This window comes from Anolis sagrei, chromosome 6, assembly GCF_037176765.1.
Source record: "Anolis sagrei isolate rAnoSag1 chromosome 6, rAnoSag1.mat, whole genome shotgun sequence".
NCBI classification, from domain to species: Eukaryota; Metazoa; Chordata; class Lepidosauria; order Squamata; family Dactyloidae; genus Anolis; species Anolis sagrei.
In genome coordinates, this window is record NC_090026.1 from 10,001 (window position 1) to 35,206 (window position 25,206).

The window sequence follows — 25,206 nt, forward strand, 5'->3', positions numbered from 1 at the left end:
TTGGTGTGCACGCTGGGGTCTTCAGACACGCCTCCGGACACGCCCCTTGGCCCACCCATGGATTGTGGAGAGGAGAGGAGGCGGGTGGAGCGCCGGGGATCGGGAAAGGGAGCCGGTGATGGGGAACAGATTGAACGCGGAGAACGATTGAGCGCCGGTTCTGATCGCGCACCCGGTGGCTGGGTGGAGCAGGAATGAGAGGGGCGTGGTGAGGCTCAGGGGTCCTGCCCCTTTGGGAAGAGGATCGCCCGGCAGTGAGGCAAGAAAGCCGAGGCTCCCCTCGGACTGTTAGGGCTGTTGTGAGCTGAGGGGGCGCTCCTCAAGTGGCAGTCAAGAGGCATTTACAGAGGCGCCTCTGCACCCCTGGCAAAAAAAAGTGTTCTGCGACCGCTTACTTCGCGTAATGGACGAGCCGCCCCTGAGTGGAGTGTATACACATATCTGTAGAAAGCTCAAGGTGGGAGAAAGAATCCTTGTTTCCCAAGATTCCCCCAGGCAGGAAGCAGCCAGGCTTTGAAGCTGCAAGGCCATTCAATGCAAAATCAAGCTGGCCAGTTGTAACATTCACATTTCTCTCAAACAGGCAAAAGTTCTTTCTCCCAACCTGGACTTTCCACAGAGTCACACACACACCACTTGCCTAGTTTCCAACAGACCTTTATGGAGAGACCCTCACTGGTTGACTTTGTAGCTGCAAGGCCATTCAGTGCTAATCAAGGCGGCCAATGGCAACATCCCCACTTGCTTCAAACAGAGAAGAGTTCTTTCTCCCACCCTGGACATCATTCCACGGGGATATAAACCCCACCTGGCTAGTTTCCAACAGACCTGTGAGAAGTGTTCAGCAGGGGAACTCTCTGCCCCAGAGTGTGGTGGAGGCTCCTTCTTTGGAAGCCCTTAAACAGAGGCTGGATGGCCATCTGTCGGGGGTGATTTGAATGCAATATTCCTGCTTCTTGGCAGAATGGGGTTGGACTGGATGGCCGACCAGATATCCTCCAACTCTAGGATTCTATGATTCTATGACCTCACAACCTCTGAGGATGCCTGCCTTAGACATGGGCAAAACGTCAGGAGAGAATGCTTCTGGAACATGGCCCCGAAAACTAACAGCAACCCAGTGATTCTGGCCATGAAAGCCTTTGACAAGCCTTGTGTGTTTGAAGCAAGAGTGGATGTTGCAATGAGCAAGCTGGATTGCTGCAAAGTCAATCAGTGAAAGTATTTGCATAGAAGTGACCTGGCTGCATGCTTTTGAATTGTTATTTTAGATGGTGAGCAAATGGCGAGGGAATAATAATAATAATAATAATAATAATAATAATAATAATAATAATGGAAGTCAGGCACCGAACTGGTGACTTAGAATCATAGAATCCTAGAATCAAAGAGTTGGAAGAGACCTCCTGGGCCATCCAGTCCAACCCCATTCTGCCAAGAAGCAGGAATATTGCATTCAAATCACCCCTGACAGATGGCCATCCAGCCTCTGTGTAAAAGCTTCCAAAGAAGGAGCCTCCACCACACTCCGGGCAGAGAGTTCCACTGCTGAACGGCTCGCACAGTCAGGAAGTTCTTCCTCATGTTCAGATGGAATTTCCTCTCTTGTAGTTTGAAGCCATTCCTCCATTGCGTCCTCGTCTCCAGGGAAGCGGAAATGAAGCTTGCTCCCTCCTCCTCCTCCCTGTGGCTTCCTCTCACATATTTATACATGGCTCTCATCATATCTCCTCTCAGCCTTCTCTTCTTCAGGCTAAACATGCCCAGTTCCCTAAGCCGCTCCTCATAGGGCTTGTTCTCCAGACCCTGGATAATTTTAGTCGCCCTCCTCTGGACACATTCCAGCTTAGAGTCAATATCTCTCTTGAATTGTGGTGCCCAGAATTGGACACAATATTCCAGATGTGGTCTAACCAAAGCGGAATAGAGCATAGGGAGCATGGCTTCCTTAGATCTAGGCACTAGGCTCCTCTTGATTCAGGCCAAAATCCCATTGGCTTTTTTTGCCGCCACATCACATTGTTGGCTCATGTTTACCTTCTTCCCCACGAGGACTCCAAGATCTTTTTCACACATCCTGCTCTTGAGCCAGGCCTCACCGTCCCCCATTCTGTATCTTTGCATTTCGTTTTTCCTGCCAAAGTGGAGTATCTTGCATTTGTCCCTGTTGAACTTCATTTTGTTAGTTTTGGCCCTTCATCTCTCTAATCTGTCAAGATCGTTTTGAATGCTGCTCCTGTCCTCTGGAGTATTGGCTATCCCTCCCAATTTGGTGTCATCTGCAAACTTGATGATCCTGCCTTCTAACCCTTCATCTAAGTCATTAATAAAGACTTACCCAAGGGGAATGAATTCTGCACCTGCTCGCAGTGCTTTCCAGTGTAGGGCGTGAAGCACTGGCAGTGACCCGCGACAGGGATCCCATTCTTGCACCAAGGCGGGGCTGTGGTGGAGGAAGCTTCCGGAAGCAGAAAGCAGAAATAATAAGTATTATTATTATTTATTTCCTGCATTTATAACCCACCTATCTCACCCCTGAAGGGGGACTCAGGGCAGCCTCACAGCAAGCACGATCAGTGCTTTCACATACAATTCAACAAATACAATTAAAACATTAAAACAGTTCATTAAAAAGCAATAAATTAAACATGTCAAGTAAAATCCAAAGCCGGCTCCGGGTTAATACATTATCTCACCAGTTGCTTAAATCTATTATAATAATAATAGTAATAATAATAATAATACAACTTTGCATACTCCTCTACCTCTTCAAGGGGACTCCACATAAGCAAAGCAACACAGAAACCTACAGAGTAGCCATTTAAAACACTAACATAAAACAATTGTCACAGTTGTATACATTTAAAAATCCAATTCCAACACTATTCTATCATGCAATAATTTATTTATTTATTTGTTTATTTATTTAAAAGTTTTGTATGCCAAACTTCTCACCTCTCTTGAGGGACTCAGACCGGTTTCCAACCATAATATCACATACAGTCAATAAAACATCATAATTCATATTACAATAAAACATTAAAACAGCATAATAAGCGGACCTCCAGTTGTTTTGGCCTCCAACTCCCAGAAGCCCTTGCCAGCTTGTCCATTGGCCAGGAATTCTGGGAGTTGTAGCCCCGAACAGCAGGAGGGCCACAGTTTGAGGATGCCTGTCCCAACCAATGGCCAGAGTGGGGCCTGGGGCGACTCATTTCGTGGGCCTATGGAGTGACTATAAAAAAGGTCTGGGCCGGGGCTAGTACCACGAGATGACAAAGGACCAGGGGAGTGGGAGAAGTGCAAAGCTGGGTCCTAATGATTCCTGTAATGCATCTGATCTCAGCTGAATCACAATAAACGCCTCGATCACTGAACCTCTTCAGCCTCCGGTGGGATTAATTCTTAATATTTTTCGTTCTTTGGATTGGCTTTCGCTGGCTGCTCACCGAGGTTTAAGGACCCCTTTAGCGGTCTTCAGGGATCTCTCCCGCTGGGAGAAACCCTCCAAAAGAGCTCGATATCATTTGGCTTTACCACGAAGGGACTCCTGCTTGAGGTCCAGACTAAATTATAGCCTAAATTTTCAAGCAGGCACCTTGGTCCAGGAGCTTGGGCCAGATTGCTGGGAGGAACAGCTTGGGAAAAGAGGCACCTCTCTTAATTTGGACTCTTCTTCTTGACAAAACTACAAATTCTCCCAAAGCCAAATTTCCTCCCAGTCTCTGACCTGGGTTCCCGGTGCAAAGGAGTGCCAGGGAAGCCTTGATCCAAGGACTTCCAGGAAGAGGAGCGACCGACGCAGAAGGGGGAAAACGTCCGGACAGGTAAGAGAAAGCAACCGTGGGTCGCCCCGGTGTTTCGTCAGGTGGGAGGGGTCCTAGACTTCCCGAACCAGCTTCGGAGTTAGCCCACTGGGGAGGGATTCTCTGGGACTCGGTAACAAATTCCTGACTGGGGGTGGCGGACATCTAGGCGTCTGAGGTCCAGATCTTGCAATTCAGCTCGCTTTTGCGGACCTGACGGGAGCTACGTGGGAAAGGGAGTCCTCCCCTTTTGACTGCCTAGCTGTCAGGTGCTGATCGCCCCGAGCTCTCCTGCCCAGGAACTCTTCAGGTTCTGGCCTATATCACTAACTGATGGCCAGGGTAGGGCCTGGGGCCTGAGACTAATCGTTTCAAAGGTTTGATGGAACTACCAATTCTTCAAGTCCCTGCGCAAAGAGGGGAATGATGGGGCCTGTCTGGGGCATGGAGAGACTGCTCACCAGTAGGCTTTGTGGAAGTGCTCTGAAGAACGGTTGTGGAAGAAGATGAGGTGGATCCTGCTTTAGTTCCATGATGAGTGGATGGTGATGGTGAAGGGCTGGTTTGGATGCCTGTGGGCATGGCTCTCGGCGTGGTGGAGCTATTGCTGGAAGAAGAGCCGGAAGGCAGATGTGGCATCTTGGTTGACACGGAAAACGAGGTTGTCCCTCCTGTGGTACTCCTGGAAGGAATTGAAGGAACCACTACATGATGGGAGGTGGAAAATGGTTCGCTGGTGGTCTCTGTGGTTCTCGGTTCCTCAGAGATGGTATTGGAATGAGTGGATGTAAACCATACATGGTTTGAGGTGAAAATGTTCTCTGTGGTTGCAGATTCCTCAGAGACAGTAATAGAAGGAGTAGATGTAAATGGTACATGACTGGAGGCGGAGAAAGTCTTTGTGGTTGTGGGTTCCTTAGGTATTGTACTGGAAGGAGGTGATTTCAGCGGTTCATGAGTGCTGGCAGAGATGGTCCCTGTGGTTGTAGGTTCCTTAGCTGTTGTACTTGAATGAGTGGATTCCAGCAGTGGATGAGTGGAAGCGGACGGAGTCTCTGTGGTTGTAGGTTCCTCGGAGATGGTAGGGGAAGGAGTAGATCTAAACGGTACATGACTGGAAATGGGGATGGTCACTGTGGTTGTAGGTTGCTCAGAGATGGTAGTGGAAGGAGTGGATCTAAAGGATACATGACTGGAGGTGGAGATGGCTTCTGTGGTTGTAGGTTCCTCAGAGGTGGCACTGGAATGAGTGGACATAAAAGGTACATGACTGGAGGCGGAGAGGGTCTCTGTGGTTGTAGGTTCCTCAGAGATGGTAGTGGAAGGAGTGGATCTAAAGGATACATGACTGGAGGTGGAGATGGCTTCTGTGGTTGTAGGTTCCTCAGAGGTAGCACTGGAATGAGTGGACATAAAAGGTACATGACTGGAGGCGGAGAGGGTCTCTGTGGTTGTAGGTTTCTCAGAGATGGTAGTGGAAGGAGAGGATCTAAAGGATACATGACTGGAGGTGGAGATGGCTTCTCTGGTTGTAGGTTCCTCAGAGGTGGCACTGGAATGAGTGGACATAAAAGGTACATGACTGGAGGCGGAGAGGGTCTCTGTGGTTGTAGGTTCCTCAGAGATGGTAGTGGAAGGAGTGGATCTAAAGGATACATGACTGGAGGTGGAGATGGCTTCTGTGGTTGTAGGTTCCTCAGAGGTGGCACTGGAATGAGTGGACATAAAAGGTACATGACTGGAGGCGGAGAGGGTCTCTGTGGTTGTAGGTTCCTCAGAGATGGTAGCGGAAGGAGAGGATCTAAAGGATACATGACTGGAGGTGGAGATGGCTTCTGTGGTTGTAGGTTCCTCAGAGGTGGCACTGGAATGAGTGGACATAAAAGGTAAATGACTGGAGGCGGAGAGGGTCTCTGTGGTTGTAGGTTTCTCAGAGATGGTAGTGGAAGGAGAGGATCTAAAGGATACATGACTGGAGGTGGAGATGGCTTCTGTGGATGTAGGTTCCTCAGAGGTGGCACTGGAATGAGTGGACATAAAAGGTACATGACTGGAGGCGGAGAGGGTCTCTGTGGTTGTAGGTTCCTCAGAGGTGGCACTGGAATGAGTGGACATAAAAGGTGCGTGACTGGAGGCGGAGAGGGTCTCTGTGGTTGTAGGTTCCTCAGAGATGGTAGTGGAAGGAGTGGATCTAAAGGATACATGACTGGAAGTGGAGATGGCTTCTGTGGTTGTAGGTTCCTCAGAGGTGACACTGGAATGAGTGGACATAAAAGGTACATGACTGGAGGCGGAGAGGGTCTCTGTGGTTGTAGGTTCCTCAGAGATGGTAGTGGAAGGAGTGGATCTAAAGGATACATGACTGGAAGTGGAGATGGCTTCTGTGGTTGTAGGTTCCTCAGAGGTGGCACTGGAATGAGTGGACATAAAAGGTACATGACTGGAGGCGGAGAGGGTCTCAGTGGTTGTAGGTTCCTCAGAGATGGTAGTGGAAGGAGTGGATTTAAAGGATACATGACTGGAAGTGGAGATGGCTTCTGTGGTTGTAGGTTCCTCAGAGGTGGCACTGGAATGAGTGGACATAAAAGGTACATGACTGGAGGCGGAGAGGGTCTCTGTGGTTGTAGGTTTCTCAGAGATGGTAGTGGAAGGAGAGGATCTAAAGGATACATGACTGGAGGTGGAGATGGCTTCTGTGGTTGTAGGTTCCTCAGAGGTGGCACTGGAATGAGTGGACATAAAAGGTACATGACTGGAGGCGGACAGGGTCTCAGTGGTTGTAGGTTTCTCAGAGATGGTAGTGGAAGGAGTGGATATAAAGGATACATGACTGGAAGTGGAGATGGCTTCTGTGGTTGTAGGTTCCTCAGAGGTGGCACTGGAATGAGTGGACATAAAAGGTACATGACTGGAGGCGGAGAGGGTCTCTGTGGTTGTAGGTTCCTCAGAGATGGTAGCGGAAGGAGAGGATCTAAAGGATACATGACTGGAGGTGGAGATGGCTTCTGTGGTTGTAGGTTCCTCAGAGGTGGCACTGGAATGAGTGGACATAAAAGGTAAATGACTGGAGGCGGAGAGGGTCTCTGTGGTTGTAGGTTTCTCAGAGATGGTAGTGGAAGGAGAGGATCTAAAGGATACATGACTGGAGGTGGAGATGGCTTCTGTGGATGTAGGTTCCTCAGAGGTGGCACTGGAATGAGTGGACATAAAAGGTACATGACTGGAGGCGGAGAGGGTCTCTGTGGTTGTAGGTTCCTCAGAGGTGGCACTGGAATGAGTGGACATAAAAGGTGCGTGACTGGAGGCGGAGAGGGTCTCTGTGGTTGTAGGTTCCTCAGAGATGGTAGTGGAAGGAGTGGATCTAAAGGATACATGACTGGAAGTGGAGATGGCTTCTGTGGTTGTAGGTTCCTCAGAGGTGACACTGGAATGAGTGGACATAAAAGGTACATGACTGGAGGCGGAGAGGGTCTCTGTGGTTGTAGGTTCCTCAGAGATGGTAGTGGAAGGAGTGGATCTAAAGGATACATGACTGGAAGTGGAGATGGCTTCTGTGGTTGTAGGTTCCTCAGAGTTGGCACTGGAATGAGTGGACATAAAAGGTACATGACTGGAGGCGGAGAAAGTCTCAGTGGTTGTAGGTTCCTCAGAGATGGTAGTGGAAGGAGTGGATTTAAAGGATACATGACTGGAAGTGGAGATGGCTTCTGTGGTTGTAGGTTCCTCAGAGGTGGCACTGGAATGAGTGGACATAAAAGGTACATGACTGGAGGCGGAGAGGGTCTCTGTGGTTGTAGGTTTCTCAGAGATGGTAGTGGAAGGAGAGGATCTAAAGGATACATGACTGGAGGTGGAGATGGCTTCTGTGGTTGTAGGTTCCTCAGAGGTGGCACTGGAATGAGTGGACATAAAAGGTACATGACTGGAGGCGGACAGGGTCTCAGTGGTTGTAGGTTTCTCAGAGATGGTAGTGGAAGGAGTGGATATAAAGGATACATGACTGGAAGTGGAGATGGCTTCTGTGGTTGTAGGTTCCTCAGAGGTGGCACTGGAATGAGTGGACATAAAAGGTGCGTGACTGGAGGCGGAGAGGGTCTCTGTGGTTGTAGGTTTCTCAGAGATGGTAGTGGAAGGAGTGGATCTAAAGGATACATGACTGGAGGTGGAGATGGCTTCTGTGGTTTTAGGTTCCTCAGAGGTGGCACTGGAATGAGTGGACATAAAAGGTACATGACTGGAGGCGGAGAGGGTCTCAGTGGTTGTAGGTTCCTCAGAGATGGTAGTGGAAGGAGTGGATTTAAAGGATACATGACTGGAAGCGGAGATGGCTTCTGTGGTTGTAGGTTCCTCAGAGGTGGCACTGGAACGAGTGGACATAAAAGGTACATGACTGGAGGCGGAGAGGGTCTCTGTGGTTGTAGGTTTCTCAGAGATGGTAGTGGAAGGAGAGGATCTAAAGGATACATGACTGGAGGTAGAGATGGCTTCTGTGGTTGTAGGTTCCTCAGAGGTGGCACTGGAATGAGTGGACATAAAAGGTGCGTGACTGGAGGCGGAGAGGGTCTCTGTGGTTGTAGGTTCCTCAGAGATGGTAGTGGAAGGAGTGGATCTAAAGGATACATGACTGGAAGTGGAGATGGCTTCTGTGGTTGTAGGTTCCTCAGAGGTGGCACTGGAATGAGTGGACATAAAAGGTACATGACTGGAGGCGGAGAGGGTCTCAGTGGTTGTAGGTTCCTCAGAGATGGTAGTGGAAGGAGTGGATTTAAAGGATACATGACTGGAAGTGGAGATGGCTTCTGTGGTTGTAGGTTCCTCAGAGGTGGCACTGGAATGAGTGGACATAAAAGGTACATGACTGGAGGCGGAGAGGGTCTCTGTGGTTGTAGGTTTCTCAGAGATGGTAGTGGAAGGAGAGGATCTAAAGGATACATGACTGGAGGTGGAGATGGCTTCTGTGGTTGTAGGTTCCTCAGAGGTGGCACTGGAATGAGTGGACATAAAAGGTACATGACTGAAGGCAGAGAGGGTCTCTGTGGTTGTAGGTTTCTCAGAGATGGTAGTGGAAGGAGTGGATCTAAAGGATACATGACTGGAGGTGGAGATGGCTTCTGTGGTTGTAGGTTCCTCAGAGGTGGCACTGGAATGAGTGGACATAAAAGGTACATGACTGGAGGCGGACAGGGTCTCAGTGGTTGTAGGTTTCTCAGAGATGGTAGTGGAAGGAGTGGATATAAAGGATACATGACTGGAAGTGGAGATGGCTTCTGTGGTTGTAGGTTCCTCAGAGGTGGCACTGGAATGAGTGGACATAAAAGGTGCGTGACTGGAGGCGGAGAGGGTCTCTGTGGTTGTAGGTTTCTCAGAGATGGTAGTGGAAGGAGTGGATCTAAAGGATACATGACTGGAGGTGGAGATGGCTTCTGTGGTTTTAGGTTCCTCAGAGGTGGCACTGGAATGAGTGGACATAAAAGGTACATGACTGGAGGCGGAGAGGGTCTCAGTGGTTGTAGGTTCCTCAGAGATGGTAGTGGAAGGAGTGGATTTAAAGGATACATGACTGGAGGTGGAGATGGCTTCTGTGGTTGTAGGTTCCTCAGAGGTGGCACTGGAATGAGTGGACATAAAAGGTGCGTGACTGGAGGCGGAGAGGGTCTCTGTGGTTGTAGGTTCCTCAGAGATGGTAGTGGAAGGAGTGGATCTAAAGGATACATGACTGGAAGTGGAGATGGCTTCTGTGGTTGTAGGTTCCTCAGAGGTGGCACTGGAATGAGTGGACATAAAAGGTACATGACTGGAGGCGGAGAGGGTCTCAGTGGTTGTAGGTTCCTCAGAGATGGTAGTGGAAGGAGTGGATTTAAAGGATACATGACTGGAAGTGGAGATGGCTTCTGTGGTTGTAGGTTCCTCAGAGGTGGCACTGGAACGAGTGGACATAAAAGGTACATGACTGGAGGCGGAGAGGGTCTCTGTGGTTGTAGGTTTCTCAGAGATGGTAGTGGAAGGAGAGGATCTAAAGGATACATGACTGGAAGTGGAGATGGCTTCTGTGGTTGTAGGTTCCTCAGAGGTGGTACTGGAACGAGTGGACATAAAAGGTACATGACTGGAGGCAGAGGGGGTCTCTGTGGTTGTAGGTTTCTCAGAGATGGTAGTGGAAGGAGAGGATCTAAAGGATACATGACTGGAGGTGGAGATGGCTTCTGTGGTTGTAGGTTCCTCAGAGGTGGCACTGGAATGAGTGGACATAAAAGGTACATGACTGGAGGCGGAGAGGGTCTCTGCGGTTGTAGGTTCCTCAGAGATGGTAGTGGAAGGAGTGGATCTAAAGGATACATGACTGGAGGTGGAGATGGCTTCTGTGGTTGTAGGTTCCTCAGAGGTGGCACTGGAATGAGTGGACATAAAAGGTACATGACTGGAGGCGGAGAGGGTCTCAGTGGTTGTAGGTTTCTCAGAGATGGTAGTGGAAGGAGAGGATCTAAAGGATACATGTCTGGAGGTGGAGATGGCTTCTGTGGTTGTAGGTTCCTCAGAGGTGGCACTGGAATGAGTGGACATAAAAGGTACATGACTGGAGGCGGAGAGGGTCTCTGTGGTTGTAGGTTTCTCAGAGATGGTAGCGGAAGGAGAGGATCTAAAGGATACATGACTGGAGGTGGAGATGGCTTCTGTGGTTGTAGGTTCCTTAGAGGTGGCACTGGAATGAGTGGACATAAAAGGTACATGACTGGAGGCGGAGAGGGTCTCTGTGGTTGTAGGTTCCTCAGAGATGGTAGTGGAAGGAGTGGATCTAAAGGATACATGACTGGAGGTAGAGATGGCTTCTGTGGTTGTAGGTTCCTCAGAGGTGGCACTGGAATGAGTGGACATAAAAGGTACATGACTGGAGGCGGAGAGGGTCTCAGTGATTGTAGGTTTCTCAGAGATGGTAGTGGAAGGAGTGGATTTAAAGGATACATGACTGGAGGTGGAGATGGCTTCTGTGGTTGTAGGTTCCTCAGAGATGGTAGTGGAAGGAGTGGATATAAAGGATACATGACTGGAGGTGGAGATGGCTTCTGTGGTTGTAGGTTCCTCAGAGATGGTAGTGGAAGGAGTGGATTTAAAGGATACATGACTGGAGGTGGAGATGGCTTCTGTAGTTGTAGGTTCCTCAGAGAAGGCACTGGAATGAGTGGACATAAAAGGTACATGACTGGAGGCGGAGAGGGTCTCTGTGGTTGTAGGTTTCTCAGAGATGGTAGTGGAAGGAGTGGATTTAAAGGATACATGACTGGAGGTGGAGATGGCTTCTGTGGTTGTAGGTTCCTCAGAGGTGGCACTGGAATGAGTGGACATAAAAGGTGTGTGACTGGAGGCGGAGAGGGTCTCTGTGGTTGTAGGTTCCTCAGAGATGGTAGTGGAAGGAGTGGATCTAAAGGATACATGACTGGAGGTAGAGATGGCTTCTGTGGTTGTAGGTTCCTCAGAGGTGGCACTGGAATGAGTGGACATAAAAGGTACATGACTGGAGGCAGAGGGGGTCTCTGTGGTTGTAGGTTCCTCAGAGATGGTAGTGGAAGGAGAGGATCTAAAGGATACATGACTGGAGGTGGAGATGGCTTCTGTGGTTGTAGGTTCCTCAGAGGTGGCACTGGAATGAGTGGACATAAAAGGTACATGACTGGAGGCGGAGAGGGTCTCTGTGGTTGTAGGTTCCTCAGAGATGGTAGTGGAAGGAGAGGATCTAAAGGATACATGACTGGAGGTGGAGATGGCTTCTGTGGTTGTAGGTTCCTCAGAGGTGGCACTGGAATGAGTGGACATAAAAGGTACATGACTGGAGGCGGAGAGGGTCTCAGTGGTTGTAGGTTTCTCAGAGATGGTAGTGGAAGGAGAGGATCTAAAGGATACATGACTGGAGGTGGAGATGGCTTCTGTGGTTGTAGGTTCCTCAGAGGTGGCACTGGAATGAGTGGACATAAAAGGTACATGACTGGAGGCGGAGAGGGTCTCAGTGGTTGTAGGTTTCTCAGAGATGGTAGTGGAAGGAGAGGATTTAAAGGATACATGACTGGAGGTGGAGATGGCTTCTGTGGTTGTAGGTTCCTCAGAGGTGGCACTGGAATGAGTGGACATAAAAGGTACATGACTGGAGGCAGAGGGGGTCTCTGTGGTTGTAGGTTCCTTAGAGATGGTAGTGGAAGGAGAGGATCTAAAGGATACATGACTGGAGGTGGAGATGGCTTCTGTGGTTGTAGGTTCCTCAGAGGTGGCACTGGAATGAGTGGACATAAAAGGTACATGACTGGAGGCAGAGGGGGTCTCTGTGGTTGTAGGTTCCTCAGAGATGGTAGTGGAAGGAGAGGATCTAAAGGATACATGACTGGAGGTGGAGATGGCTTCTGTGGTTGTAGGTTCCTCAGAGGTAGCACTGGAATGAGTGGACATAAAAGGTACATGACTGGAGGCGGACAGGGTCTCTGTGGTTGTAGGTTCCTCAGAGATGGTAGTGGAAGGAGAGGATCTAAAGGATACATGTCTGGAGGTGGAGATGGCTTCTGTGGTTGTAGGTTCCTCAGAGGTGGCACTGGAATGAGTGGACATAAAAGGTACATGACTGGAGGCGGAGAGGGTCTCTGTGGTTGTAGGTTTCTCAGAGATGGTAGCGGAAGGAGAGGATCTAAAGGATACATGACTGGAGGTGGAGATGGCTTCTGTGGATGTAGGTTCCTTAGAGGTGGCACTGGAATGAGTGGACATAAAAGGTACATGACTGGAGGCGGAGAGGGTCTCTGTGGTTGTAGGTTTCTCAGAGATGGTAGTGGAAGGAGTGGATCTAAAGGATACATGACTGGAGGTAGAGATGGCTTCTGTGGTTGTAGGTTCCTCAGAGGTGGCACTGGAATGAGTGGACATAAAAGGTACATGACTGGAGGCGGAGAGGGTCTCAGTGATTGTAGGTTTCTCAGAGATGGTAGTGGAAGGAGTGGATTTAAAGGATACATGACTGGAGGTGGAGATGGCTTCTGTGGTTGTAGGTTCCTCAGAGATGGTAGTGGAAGGAGTGGATATAAAGGATACATGACTGGAGGTGGAGATGGCTTCTGTGGTTGTAGGTTCCTCAGAGGTGGCACTGGAATGAGTGGACATAAAAGGTACATGACTGGAGGCGGAGAGGGTCTCTGTGGTTGTAGGTTTCTCAGAGATGGTAGTGGAAGGAGTGGATTTAAAGGATACATGACTGGAGGTGGAGATGGCTTCTGTAGTTGTAGGTTCCTCAGAGAAGGCACTGGAATGAGTGGACATAAAAGGTACATGACTGGAGGCGGAGAGGGTCTCTGTGGTTGTAGGTTTCTCAGAGATGGTAGTGGAAGGAGTGGATTTAAAGGATACATGACTGGAGGTGGAGATGGCTTCTGTGGTTGTAGGTTCCTCAGAGGTGGCACTGGAATGAGTGGACATAAAAGGTGTGTGACTGGAGGCGGAGAGGGTCTCTGTGGTTGTAGGTTCCTCAGAGATGGTAGTGGAAGGAGTGGATCTAAAGGATACATGACTGGAGGTAGAGATGGCTTCTGTGGTTGTAGGTTCCTCAGAGGTGGCACTGGAATGAGTGGACATAAAAGGTACATGACTGGAGGCGGAGAGGGTCTCTGTGGTTGTAGGTTCCTCAGAGATGGTAGTGGAAGGAGTGGATCTAAAGGATACATGACTGGAGGTGGAGATGGCTTCTGTGGTTGTAGGTTCCTCAGAGGTGGCACTGGAATGAGTGGACATAAAATGTACATGACTGGAGGTGGAGACGGCTTCTGTGGTTGTAGGTTCCTCAGAGGTGGCACTAGTTGTGGGTTCCTTAGGTGTTGTACTGGAAGGAGTGGATTCTAGCGGTTCGTGAGTGGACGCAGAAGGAGTCTTTGTCGTCGTGGCTTCCCTCGGTGTTGTACTGGAAGGAGTAGATTCTAGCGGTTCGTGAGTGGAAGCAGAAGGAGTCTTTGTAGTTGTGGGTTCCTTAGGTGTTGTACTGGAAGGAGTGGATTCCAGCGGTTCATGAGTGGAAGCAGAAGAATTCTTTGTAGTTGTGGGTTCCTTAGGTGTTGTACTGGAAGGAGTGGATTCCAGCGGTTCGTGAGTGGAAGCAGAAGGAGTCTTTGTAGTTGTGGGTTCCTTCGGTGTTGTACTGGAAGGAGTAGATTCCAGCGGTTCGTGAGTGGACACAGAAGGAGTCTTTGTAGTTGTGGGTTCCTTAGGTGTTGTACTAGAAGGAGTGGATTCCAGCGGTTCATGAGTGGAAGCAGAAGAATTCTTTGTAGTTGTGGGTTCCTTAGGTGTTGTACTGGAAGGAGTGGATTCCAGCGGTTCATGAGTGGAAGCAGAAGGAGTCTTTGTAGTTGTGGGTTCCTTCGGTGTTGTACTGGAAGGAGTGGATTCCAGCGGTTCGTGAGTGGACACAGAAGGAGTCTTTGTAGTTGTGGGTTCCTTAGGTGTTGTACTAGAAGGAGTGGATTCCAGCGGTTCATGAGTGGAAGCAGAAGGAGTCTTTGTAGTTGTGGGTTCCTTAGGTGTTGTACTGGAAGGAGAGGATTCCAGCGGTTCGTGAGTGGAAGCAGAAGGAGTCTTTGTAGTTGTGGGTTCCTTAGGTGTTGTACTAGAAGGAGTGGATTCCAGTGGTTCATGAGTGGACGCAGAAGGAGTCTTTGTAGTTGTGGGTTCCTTAGGTGTTGTACTGGAAGGAGTGGATTCTAGCGGTTCGTGAGTGGAAGCAGAAGGAGTCTTTGTAGTTGTGGGTTCCTTAGGTGTTGTACTGGAAGGAGTGGATTCCAGCGGTTCGTGAGTGGAAGCAGGAGTCTTTGTAGTTGTGGGTTCCTTAGGTGTTGTACTAGAAGGAGTGGATTCCAGCGGTTCATGAGTGGAAGCAGAAGGAGTCTTTGTAGTTGTGGGTTCCTTATGTGTTGTACTGGAAGGTGATGATTCTAGCGGTTCATGAGTGGAAGCAGAAGGAGTCTTTCTGGTTGTGGGTTCCTTAGGTGTTGTACTGGAAGGAGTGGATTCCAGCGGTTCATGAGTGGAAGCAGAAGGAGTCTTTGTAGTTGTGGGTTCCTTAGGTGTTGTACTGGAAGGAGTGGATTCTAGCGGTTCATGAGTGGACGCAGAAGGAGACTTTGTAGTTGTGGGTTCCTTAGGTGTTGTACTAGAAGGAGTGGATTCCAGCGGTTCATGAGTGGAAGCAGAAGGAGTCTTTGTGCTTGTGGGTTCCTTAGGTGTTGTGCTGGAAGGAGAGGATTCCAGCGGTGCATGAGTGGAAGCAGAAGGAGTCTTTGTAGTTGTGGGTTCCTTAGCTGTTGTACTGGAAGGAGTGGATTCCAGCGGTTCGTGAGTGGAAGCAGAAGGAGTCTTTGTAGTTGTGGGTTCCTTAGGTGTTGTACTAGAAGGAGATGATTCTAGCGGTTCATGAGTGGAAGCAGAAGGAGTCTTTGTAGTTGTGGGTTCCTTAGGTGTTGTACTGGAAGGAGTGGATTCCAGCGGTTCATGAGTGGAAGCAGAAGGAGTCTTTGTAGTTGTGGGTTCCTTAGGTGTTGTACTGGAAGGAGTGGATTCCAGCGGTTCGTGAGTGGAAGCAGAAGGAGTCTTTGTAGTTGTGGGTTCCTTAGGTGTTGTACTGGAAGGAGTGGATTCCAGCGGTTCGTGAGTGGAAGCAGAAGGAGTCTTTGTTGTTCTGGGTTCCTTAGGTGTTGTACTGGAAGGAGTGGATTCCAGCGGTTCATGAGTGGAAGCTGAAGGAGTCTTTGTAGTTGTGGGTTCCTTAGGTGTTGTACTGGAAGGAGTGGATTCCAGCGGTTCGTGAGTGGAAGCAGAAGGAGTCTTTGTAGTTGTGGGTTCCTTAGGTGTTGTACTGGAAGGAGTGGATTCCAGCGGTTCGTGAGTGGAAGCAGAAGGAGTCTTTGTTGTTCTGGGTTCCTTAGGTGTTGTACTGGAAGGAGATGATTCTAGCGGTTCATGAGTGGAAGCAGAAGGAGTCTTTGTAGTTGTGGGTTCCTTAGGTGTTGTACTGGAAGGAGTGGATTCTTGCGGTTCATAAGTGGACGCAGAAGGAGTCTTTGTAGTTGTGGGTTCCTTAGGTGTTGTACTGGAAGGAGTGGATTCCAGCGGTTCGTGAGTGGAAGCAGAAGGAGTCTTTGTAGATGTGGGTTCCTTAGGTGTTGTACTGGAAGGAGAGGATTCTTGCGGTTCGTGAGTGGAAGCCGAAGGAGTCTTTGTAGTTGTGGGTTCCTTAGGTGGTGTACTGGAAGGAGATGATTCTAGCGGTTCATGAGTGGAAGCAGAAGGAGTCTTTGTAGTTGTGGGTTCCTTAGGTGTTGTACTGGAAGGAGTGGATTCCAGCGGTTCGTGAGTGGAAGCAGAAGGAGTCTTTGTAGTTGTGGGTTCCTTAGGGGTTGTACTGGAAGGAGTGGATTCCAGCGGTTCGTGAGTGGAAGCAGAAGGAGTCTTTGTAGTTGTGGGTTCCTTAGGTGTTGTACTGGAAGGAGATGATTCTAGCGGTTCATGAGTGGAAGCAGAAGGAGTCTTTGTAGTTGTGGGTACCTTAGGTGTTGTACTGGAAGGAGTGGATTCCAGCGGTTCGTGAGTGGAAGCAGAAGGAGTCTTTGTAGTTGTGGGTTCCTTAGGTGTTGTACTAGAAGGAGTGGATTCCAGCGGTTTGTGAGTGGAAGTAGAAGGAGTCTTTGTAGTTGTGGGTTCCTTAGGTGTTGTACTGGAAGGAGTGGATTCCAGCGGTTCGTGAGTGGAAGCAGAAGGAGTCTTTGTACTTGTGGGTTCCTTAGGTGTTGTACTGGAAGGAGTGGAATCCAGCGGTTTGTGAGTGGAAGCAGAAGGAGTCTTTGTAGTTGTGGGTTCCTTAGGTGTTGTACTGGAAGGAGTGGATTCCAGCGGTTCGTGAGTGGAAGCAGAAGGAGTCTTTGTAGTTGTGGGTTCCTTAGGTGTTGTACTAGAAGGAGTGGATTCCAGCGGTTTGTGAGTGGAAGCAGAAGGAGTCTTTGTAGTTGTGGGTTCCTTAGGTGTTGTACTGGAAGGAGTGGATTCCAGCGGTTCGTGAGTGGAAGCAGAAGGAGTCTTTGTAGTTGTGGGTTCCTTAGGTGTTGTACTGGAAGGAGTGGATTCCAGCGGTTTGTGAGTGGAAGCAGAAGGAGTCTTTGTAGTTGTGGGTTCCTTAGGTGTTGTACTGGAAGGAGTGGATTCTAGCGGTTCGTGAGTGGAAGCAGAAGGAGTCTTTGTGGTTGTGGGTTCCTTAGGTGTTGTACTAGAAGGAGTGGATTCCAGCCGTGCATGAGTGGAAGCAGAAGGAGTCTTTGTGGTTGTGGGTTCCTTAGGTGTTGTACTAGAAGGAGTGGATTCCAGCGGTTCGTGAGTGGAAGCAGAAGGAGTCTTTGTAGTTGTGGGTTCCTTAGGTGTTGTACTAGAAGGAGTGGATTCCAGCGGTTCATGAGTGGAAGCAGAAGGAGTCTTTGTGGTTGTGGGTTCCTTAGGTGTTGTACTGGAAGGAGTGGATTCTAGCGGTTCGTGAGTGGAAGCAGAAGGAGTCTTTGTGGTTGTGGGTTCCTTAGGTGTTGTACTAGAAGGAGTGGATTCCAGCGGTTCGTGAGTGGAAGCAGAAGGAGTCTTTGTAGTTGTGGGTTCCTTAGGTGTTGTACTAGAAGGAGTGGATTCCAGCGGTTCATGAGTGGAAGCAGAAGGAGTCTTTGTGGTTGTGGGTTCCTTAGGTGTTGTACTAGAAGGAGTGGATTCCAGCGGTTCGTGAGTGGAAGCAGAAGGAGTCTTTGTAGTTGTGGGTTCCTTAGGTGTTGTACTGGAAGGAGTGGATTCTAGCGGTTCGTGAGTGGAAGCAGAAGGAGTCTTTGTGGTTGTGGGTTCCTTAGGTGTTGTACTAGAAGGAGTGGATTCCAGCGGTTCGTGAGTGGAAGCAGAAGGAGTCTTTGTGGTTGTGGGTTCCTTAGGTGTTGTACTAGAAGGAGTGGATTCCAGCGGTTCGTGAGTGGAAGCAGAAGGAGTCTTTGTAGTTGTGGGTTCCTTAGGTGTTGTACTAGAAGGAGTGGATTCCAGCGGTTCGTGAGTGGAAGCAGAAGGAGTCTTTGTAGTTGTGGGTTCCTCAGGTGTTGTACTAGAAGGAGTGGATTCCAGCGGTTCGTGAGTGGAAGCAGAAGGAGTCTTTGTGGTTGTGGGTTCCTTAGGGGTTGTACTGGAAGGAGTGGATTCTAGCGGTTCGTGAGTGGAAGCAGAAGGAGTCTTTGTGGTTGTGGGTTCCTTAGGTGTTGTACTAGAAGGAGTGGATTCCAGCGGTTTGTGAGTGGAAGCAGAAGGAGTCTTTGTGGTTGTGGGTTCCTTAGGTGTTGTACTGGAAGGAGTGGATTCCAGCGGTTTGTGAGTGGAAGCAGAAGGAGTCTTTGTAGTTGTGGGTTCCTTAGGTGTTGTACTGGAAGGAGTGGATTCTAGCGGTTCGTGAGTGGAAGCAGAAGGAGTCTTTGTGGTTGTGGGTTCCTTAGGTGTTGTACTAGAAGGAGTGGATTCCAGCCGTGCATGAGTGGAAGCAGAAGGAGTCTTTGTGGTTGTGGGTTCCTTAGGTGTTGTACTAGAAGGAGTGGATTCCAGCGGTTCGTGAGTGGAAGCAGAAGGAGTCTTTGTAGTTGTGGGTTCCTTAGGTGTTGTACTAGAAGGAGTGGATTCCAGCGGTTCATGAGTGGAAGCAGAAGGAGTCTTTGTGGTTGTGGGTTCCTTAGGTGTTGTACTGGAAGGAGTGGATTCTAGCGGTTCGTGAGTGGAAGCAGAAGGAGTCTTTGTGGTTGTGGGTTCCTTAGGTGTTGTACTAGAAGGAGTGGATTCCAGCGGTTCGTGAGTGGAAGCAGAAGGAGTCTTTGTAGTTGTGGGTTCCTTAGGTGTTGTACTAGAAGGAGTGGATTCCAGCGGTTCATGAGTGGAAGCAGAAGGAGTCTTTGTGGTTGTGGGTTCCTTAGGTGTTGTACTAGAAGGAGTGGATTCCAGCGGTTCGTGAGTGGAAGCAGAAGGAGTCTTTGTAGTTGTGGGTTCCTTAGGTGTTGTACTGGAAGGAGTGGATTCTAGCGGTTCGTGAGTGGAAGCAGAAGGAGTCTTTGTGGTTGTGGGTTCCTTAGGTGTTGTACTAGAAGGAGTGGATTCCAGCGGTTCGTGAGTGGAAGCAGAAGGAGTCTTTGTGGTTGTGGGTTCCTTAGGTGTTGTACTAGAAGGAGTGGATTCCAGCGGTTCGTGAGTGGAAGCAGAAGGAGTCTTTGTAGTTGTGGGTTCCTTAGGTGTTGTACTAGAAGGAGTGGATTCCAGCGGTTCGTGAGTGGAAGCAGAAGGAGTCTTTGTAGTTGTGGGTTCCTTAGGTGTTGTACTAGAAGGAGTGGATTCCAGCGGTTCATGAGTGGAAGCAGAAGGAGTCTTTGTGGTTGTGGGTTCCTTAGGTGTTGTACTGGAAGGAGTGGATTCTAGCGGTTCGTGAGTGGAAGCAGAAGGAGTCTTTGTGGTTGTGGGTTCCTTAGGTGTTGTACTAGAAGGAGTGGATTCCAGCGGTTCGTGAGTGGAAGCAGAAGGAGTCTTTGTAGTTGTGGGTTCCTTAGGTGTTGTACTAGAAGGAGTGGATTCCAGCGGTTCATGAGTGGAAGCAGAAGGAGTCTTTGTGGTTGTGGGTTCCTTAGGTGTTGTACTAGAAGGAGTGGATTCCAGCGGTTCGTGAGTGGAAGCAGAAGGAGTCTTTGTAGTTGTGGGTTCCTTAGGTGTTGTACTGGAAGGAGTGGATTCTAGCGGTTCGTGAGTGGAAGCAGAAGGAGTCTTTGTGGTTGTGGGTTCCTTAGGTGTTGTACTAGAAGGAGTGGATTCCAGCGGTTCGTGAGTGGAAGCAGAAGGAGTCTTTGTGGTTGTGGGTTCCTTAGGTGTTGTACTAGAAGGAGTGGATTCCAGCCGTGCATGAGTGGAAGCAGAAGGAGTCTTTGTGGTTGTGGGTTCCTTAGGTGTTGTACTAGAAGGAGTGGATTCCAGCGGTTCGTGAGTGGAAGCAGAAGGAGTCTTTGTAGTTGTGGGTTCCTTAGGTGTTGTACTAGAAGGAGTGGATTCCAGCGGTTCATGAGTGGAAGCAGAAGGAGTCTTTGTGGTTGTGGGTTCCTTAGGTGTTGTACTGGAAGGAGTGGATTCTAGCGGTTCGTGAGTGGAAGCAGAAGGAGTCTTTGTGGTTGTGGGTTCCTTAGGTGTTGTACTAGAAGGAGTGGATTCCAGCGGTTCGTGAGTGGAAGCAGAAGGAGTCTTTGTAGTTGTGGGTTCCTTAGGTGTTGTACTAGAAGGAGTGGATTCCAGCGGTTCATGAGTGGAAGCAGAAGGAGTCTTTGTGGTTGTGGGTTCCTTAGGTGTTGTACTGGAAGGAGTGGATTCTAGTGGTTCGTGAGTGGAAGCAGAAGGAGTCTTTGTGGTTGTGGGTTCCTTAGGTGTTGTACTAGAAGGAGTGGATTCCAGCGGTTCGTGAGTGGAAGCAGAAGGAGTCTTTGTGGTTGTGGGTTCCTTAGGTGTTGTACTAGAAGGAGTGGATTCCAGCGGTTCGTGAGTGGAAGCAGAAGGAGTCTTTGTAGTTGTGGGTTCCTTAGGTGTTGTACTAGAAGGAGTGGATTCCAGCGGTTCGTGAGTGGAAGCAGAAGGAGTCTTTGTAGTTGTGGGTTCCTCAGGTGTTGTACTAGAAGGAGTGGATTCCAGCGGTTCGTGAGTGGAAGCAGAAGGAGTCTTTGTGGTTGTGGGTTCCTTAGGGGTTGTACTGCAAGGAGTGGATTCTAGCGGTTCGTGAGTGGAAGCAGAAGGAGTCTTTGTGGTTGTGGGTTCCTTAGGTGTTGTACTAGAAGGAGTGGATTCCAGCGGTTTGTGAGTGGAAGCAGAAGGAGTCTTTGTGGTTGTGGGTTCCTTCGGTGTTGTACTGGAAGGAGTGGATTCCAGCGGTTTGTGAGTGGAAGCAGAAGGAGTCTTTGTAGTTGTGGGTTCCTTAGGTGTTGTACTGGAAGGAGTGGATTCTAGCGGTTCGTGAGTGGAAGCAGAAGGAGTCTTTGTGGTTGTGGGTTCCTTAGGTGTTGTACTAGAAGGAGTGGATTCCAGCGGTTCATGAGTGGAAGCAGAAGGAGTCTTTGTGGTTGTGGGTTCCTTAGGTGTTGTACTGGAAGGAGTGGATTCTAGCGGTTCGTGAGTGGAAGCAGAAGGAGTCTTTGTGGTTGTGGGTTCCTTAGGTGTTGTACTAGAAGGAGTGGATTCCAGCGGTTCGTGAGTGGAAGCAGAAGGAGTCTTTGTAGTTGTGGGTTCCTTAGGTGTTGTACTAGAAGGAGTGGATTCCAGCGGTTCATGAGTGGAAGCAGAAGGAGTCTTTGTGGTTGTGGGTTCCTTAGGTGTTGTACTAGAAGGAGTGGATTCCAGCGGTTCGTGAGTGGAAGCAGAAGGAGTCTTTGTAGTTGTGGGTTCCTTAGGTGTTGTACTGGAAGGAGTGGATTCTAGCGGTTCGTGAGTGGAAGCAGAAGGAGTCTTTGTGGTTGTGGGTTCCTTAGGTGTTGTACTAGAAGGAGTGGATTCCAGCGGTTCGTGAGTGGAAGCAGAAGGAGTCTTTGTGGTTGTGGGTTCCTTAGGTGTTGTACTAGAAGGAGTGGATTCCAGCGGTTCGTGAGTGGAAGCAGAAGGAGTCTTTGTAGTTGTGGGTTCCTTAGGTGTTGTACTAGAAGGAGTGGATTCCAGCGGTTCGTGAGTGGAAGCAGAAGGAGTCTTTGTAGTTGTGGGTTCCTTAGGTGTTGTACTAGAAGGAGTGGATTCCAGCGGTTCATGAGTGGAAGCAGAAGGAGTCTTTGTGGTTGTGGGTTCCTTAGGTGTTGTACTGGAAGGAGTGGATTCTAGCGGTTCGTGAGTGGAAGCAGAAGGAGTCTTTGTGGTTGTGGGTTCCTTAGGTGTTGTACTAGAAGGAGTGGATTCCAGCGGTTCGTGAGTGGAAGCAGAAGGAGTCTTTGTAGTTGTGGGTTCCTTAGGTGTTGTACTAGAAGGAGTGGATTCCAGCGGTTCATGAGTGGAAGCAGAAGGAGTCTTTGTGGTTGTGGGTTCCTTAGGTGTTGTACTAGAAGGAGTGGATTCCAGCGGTTCGTGAGTGGAAGCAGAAGGAGTCTTTGTAGTTGTGGGTTCCTTAGGTGTTGTACTGGAAGGAGTGGATTCTAGCGGTTCGTGAGTGGAAGCAGAAGGAGTCTTTGTGGTTGTGGGTTCCTTAGGTGTTGTACTAGAAGGAGTGGATTCCAGCGGTTCGTGAGTGGAAGCAGAAGGAGTCTTTGTGGTTGTGGGTTCCTTAGGTGTTGTACTAGAAGGAGTGGATTCCAGCGGTTCGTGAGTGGAAGCAGAAGGAGTCTTTGTAGTTGTGGGTTCCTTAGGTGTTGTACTAGAAGGAGTGGATTCCAGCGGTTCGTGAGTGGAAGCAGAAGGAGTCTTTGTAGTTGTGGGTTCCTTAGGTGTTGTACTAGAAGGAGTGGATTCCAGCGGTTCATGAGTGGAAGCAGAAGGAGTCTTTGTGGTTGTGGGTTCCTTAGGTGTTGTACTGGAAGGAGTGGATTCTAGCGGTTCGTGAGTGGAAGCAGAAGGAGTCTTTGTGGTTGTGGGTTCCTTAGGTGTTGTACTAGAAGGAGTGGATTCCAGCGGTTCGTGAGTGGAAGCAGAAGGAGTCTTTGTAGTTGTGGGTTCCTTAGGTGTTGTACTAGAAGGAGTGGATTCCAGCGGTTCATGAGTGGAAGCAGAAGGAGTCTTTGTGGTTGTGGGTTCCTTAGGTGTTGTACTAGAAGGAGTGGATTCCAGCGGTTCGTGAGTGGAAGCAGAAGGAGTCTTTGTAGTTGTGGGTTCCTTAGGTGTTGTACTGGAAGGAGTGGATTCTAGCGGTTCGTGAGTGGAAGCAGAAGGAGTCTTTGTGGTTGTGGGTTCCTTAGGTGTTGTACTAGAAGGAGTGGATTCCAGCGGTTCGTGAGTGGAAGCAGAAGGAGTCTTTGTGGTTGTGGGTTCCTTAGGTGTTGTACTAGAAGGAGTGGATTCCAGCGGTTCGTGAGTGGAAGCAGAAGGAGTCTTTGTAGTTGTGGGTTCCTTAGGTGTTGTACTAGAAGGAGTGGATTCCAGCGGTTCGTGAGTGGAAGCAGAAGGAGTCTTTGTAGTTGTGGGTTCCTCAGGTGTTGTACTAGAAGGAGTGGATTCCAGCGGTTCGTGAGTGGAAGCAGAAGGAGTCTTTGTGGTTGTGGGTTCCTTAGGGGTTGTACTGGAAGGAGTGGATTCTAGCGGTTCGTGAGTGGAAGCAGAAGGAGTCTTTGTGGTTGTGGGTTCCTTAGGTGTTGTACTAGAAGGAGTGGATTCCAGCGGTTTGTGAGTGGAAGCAGAAGGAGTCTTTGTGGTTGTGGGTTCCTTAGGTGTTGTACTGGAAGGAGTGGATTCCAGCGGTTTGTGAGTGGAAGCAGAAGGAGTCTTTGTAGTTGTGGGTTCCTTAGGTGTTGTACTGGAAGGAGTGGATTCTAGCGGTTCGTGAGTGGAAGCAGAAGGAGTCTTTGTGGTTGTGGGTTCCTTAGGTGTTGTACTAGAAGGAGTGGATTCCAGCCGTGCATGAGTGGAAGCAGAAGGAGTCTTTGTGGTTGTGGGTTCCTTAGGTGTTGTACTAGAAGGAGTGGATTCCAGCGGTTCGTGAGTGGAAGCAGAAGGAGTCTTTGTAGTTGTGGGTTCCTTAGGTGTTGTACTAGAAGGAGTGGATTCCAGCGGTTCATGAGTGGAAGCAGAAGGAGTCTTTGTGGTTGTGGGTTCCTTAGGTGTTGTACTGGAAGGAGTGGATTCTAGCGGTTCGTGAGTGGAAGCAGAAGGAGTCTTTGTGGTTGTGGGTTCCTTAGGTGTTGTACTAGAAGGAGTGGATTCCAGCGGTTCGTGAGTGGAAGCAGAAGGAGTCTTTGTAGTTGTGGGTTCCTTAGGTGTTGTACTAGAAGGAGTGGATTCCAGCGGTTCATGAGTGGAAGCAGAAGGAGTCTTTGTGGTTGTGGGTTCCTTAGGTGTTGTACTAGAAGGAGTGGATTCCAGCGGTTCGTGAGTGGAAGCAGAAGGAGTCTTTGTAGTTGTGGGTTCCTTAGGTGTTGTACTGGAAGGAGTGGATTCTAGCGGTTCGTGAGTGGAAGCAGAAGGAGTCTTTGTGGTTGTGGGTTCCTTAGGTGTTGTACTAGAAGGAGTGGATTCCAGCGGTTCGTGAGTGGAAGCAGAAGGAGTCTTTGTGGTTGTGGGTTCCTTAGGTGTTGTACTAGAAGGAGTGGATTCCAGCGGTTCGTGAGTGGAAGCAGAAGGAGTCTTTGTAGTTGTGGGTTCCTTAGGTGTTGTACTAGAAGGAGTGGATTCCAGCGGTTCGTGAGTGGAAGCAGAAGGAGTCTTTGTAGTTGTGGGTTCCTCAGGTGTTGTACTAGAAGGAGTGGATTCCAGCGGTTCGTGAGTGGAAGCAGAAGGAGTCTTTGTGGTTGTGGGTTCCTTAGGGGTTGTACTGGAAGGAGTGGATTCTAGCGGTTCGTGAGTGGAAGCAGAAGGAGTCTTTGTGGTTGTGGGTTCCTTAGGTGTTGTACTAGAAGGAGTGGATTCCAGCGGTTTGTGAGTGGAAGCAGAAGGAGTCTTTGTGGTTGTGGGTTCCTTAGGTGTTGTACTAGAAGGAGTGGATTCCAGCGGTTCGTGAGTGGAAGCAGAAGGAGTCTTTGTAGTTGTGGGTTCCTTAGGTGTTGTACTAGAAGGAGTGGATTCCAGCGGTTCGTGAGTGGAAGCAGAAGGAGTCTTTGTAGTTGTGGGTTCCTTAGGTGTTGTACTAGAAGGAGTGGATTCCAGCGGTTCGTGAGTGGAAGCAGAAGGAGTCTTTGTGGTTGTGGGTTCCTTAGGTGTTGTACTAGAAGGAGTGGATTCCAGCGGTTCGTGAGTGGAAGCAGAAGGAGTCTTTGTAGTTGTGGGTTCCTTAGGGGTTGTACTGGAAGCAGTGGATTCCAGCGGTTCGTGAGTGGAAGCAGAAGGAGTCTTTGTAGTTGTGGGTTCCTTAGGTGTTGTACTGGAAGGAGATGATTCTAGCGGTTCATGAGTGGAAGCAGAAGGAGTCTTTGTAGTTGTGGGTACCTTAGGTGTTGTACTAGAAGGAGTGGATTCCAGCGGTTCGTGAGTGGAAGCAGAAGGAGTCTTTGTAGTTGTGGGTTCCTTAGGTGTTGTACTGGAAGGAGTGGATTCCAGCGGTTCGTGAGTGGAAGCAGAAGGAGTCTTTGTAGTTGTGGGTTCCTTAGGTGTTGTACTAGAAGGAGTGGATTCCAGCGGTTCGTGAGTGGAAGCAGAAGGAGTCTTTGTAGTTGTGGGTTCCTTAGGTGTTGTAGTGGAAGGAGTG

General features: G+C 49.3%; 1 protein-coding gene across 1 annotated transcript in view; it reads right to left on the bottom strand.

Annotated features, from left to right (window-relative positions):
- Nucleotides 1–5,190: 5,190 nt before the first annotated feature.
- The window catches only part of LOC137097303 (mucin-2-like), a gene marked incomplete at its 5' end in the record, with an annotated part of 40,370 nt that continues 20,354 nt past the window's right edge, over nt 5,191–25,206 (bottom strand). Inside the window, 5 exons of the mRNA XM_067469547.1 lie at nt 5,191–5,202; nt 8,037–8,415; nt 10,299–10,399; nt 11,079–12,924; nt 14,998–15,226. Coding sequence (XP_067325648.1) covers nt 5,191–5,202; nt 8,037–8,415; nt 10,299–10,399; nt 11,079–12,924; nt 14,998–15,226 — 2,567 coding nt within the window. The remainder of the gene's footprint in view (nt 5,203–8,036; nt 8,416–10,298; nt 10,400–11,078; nt 12,925–14,997; nt 15,227–25,206) is intronic.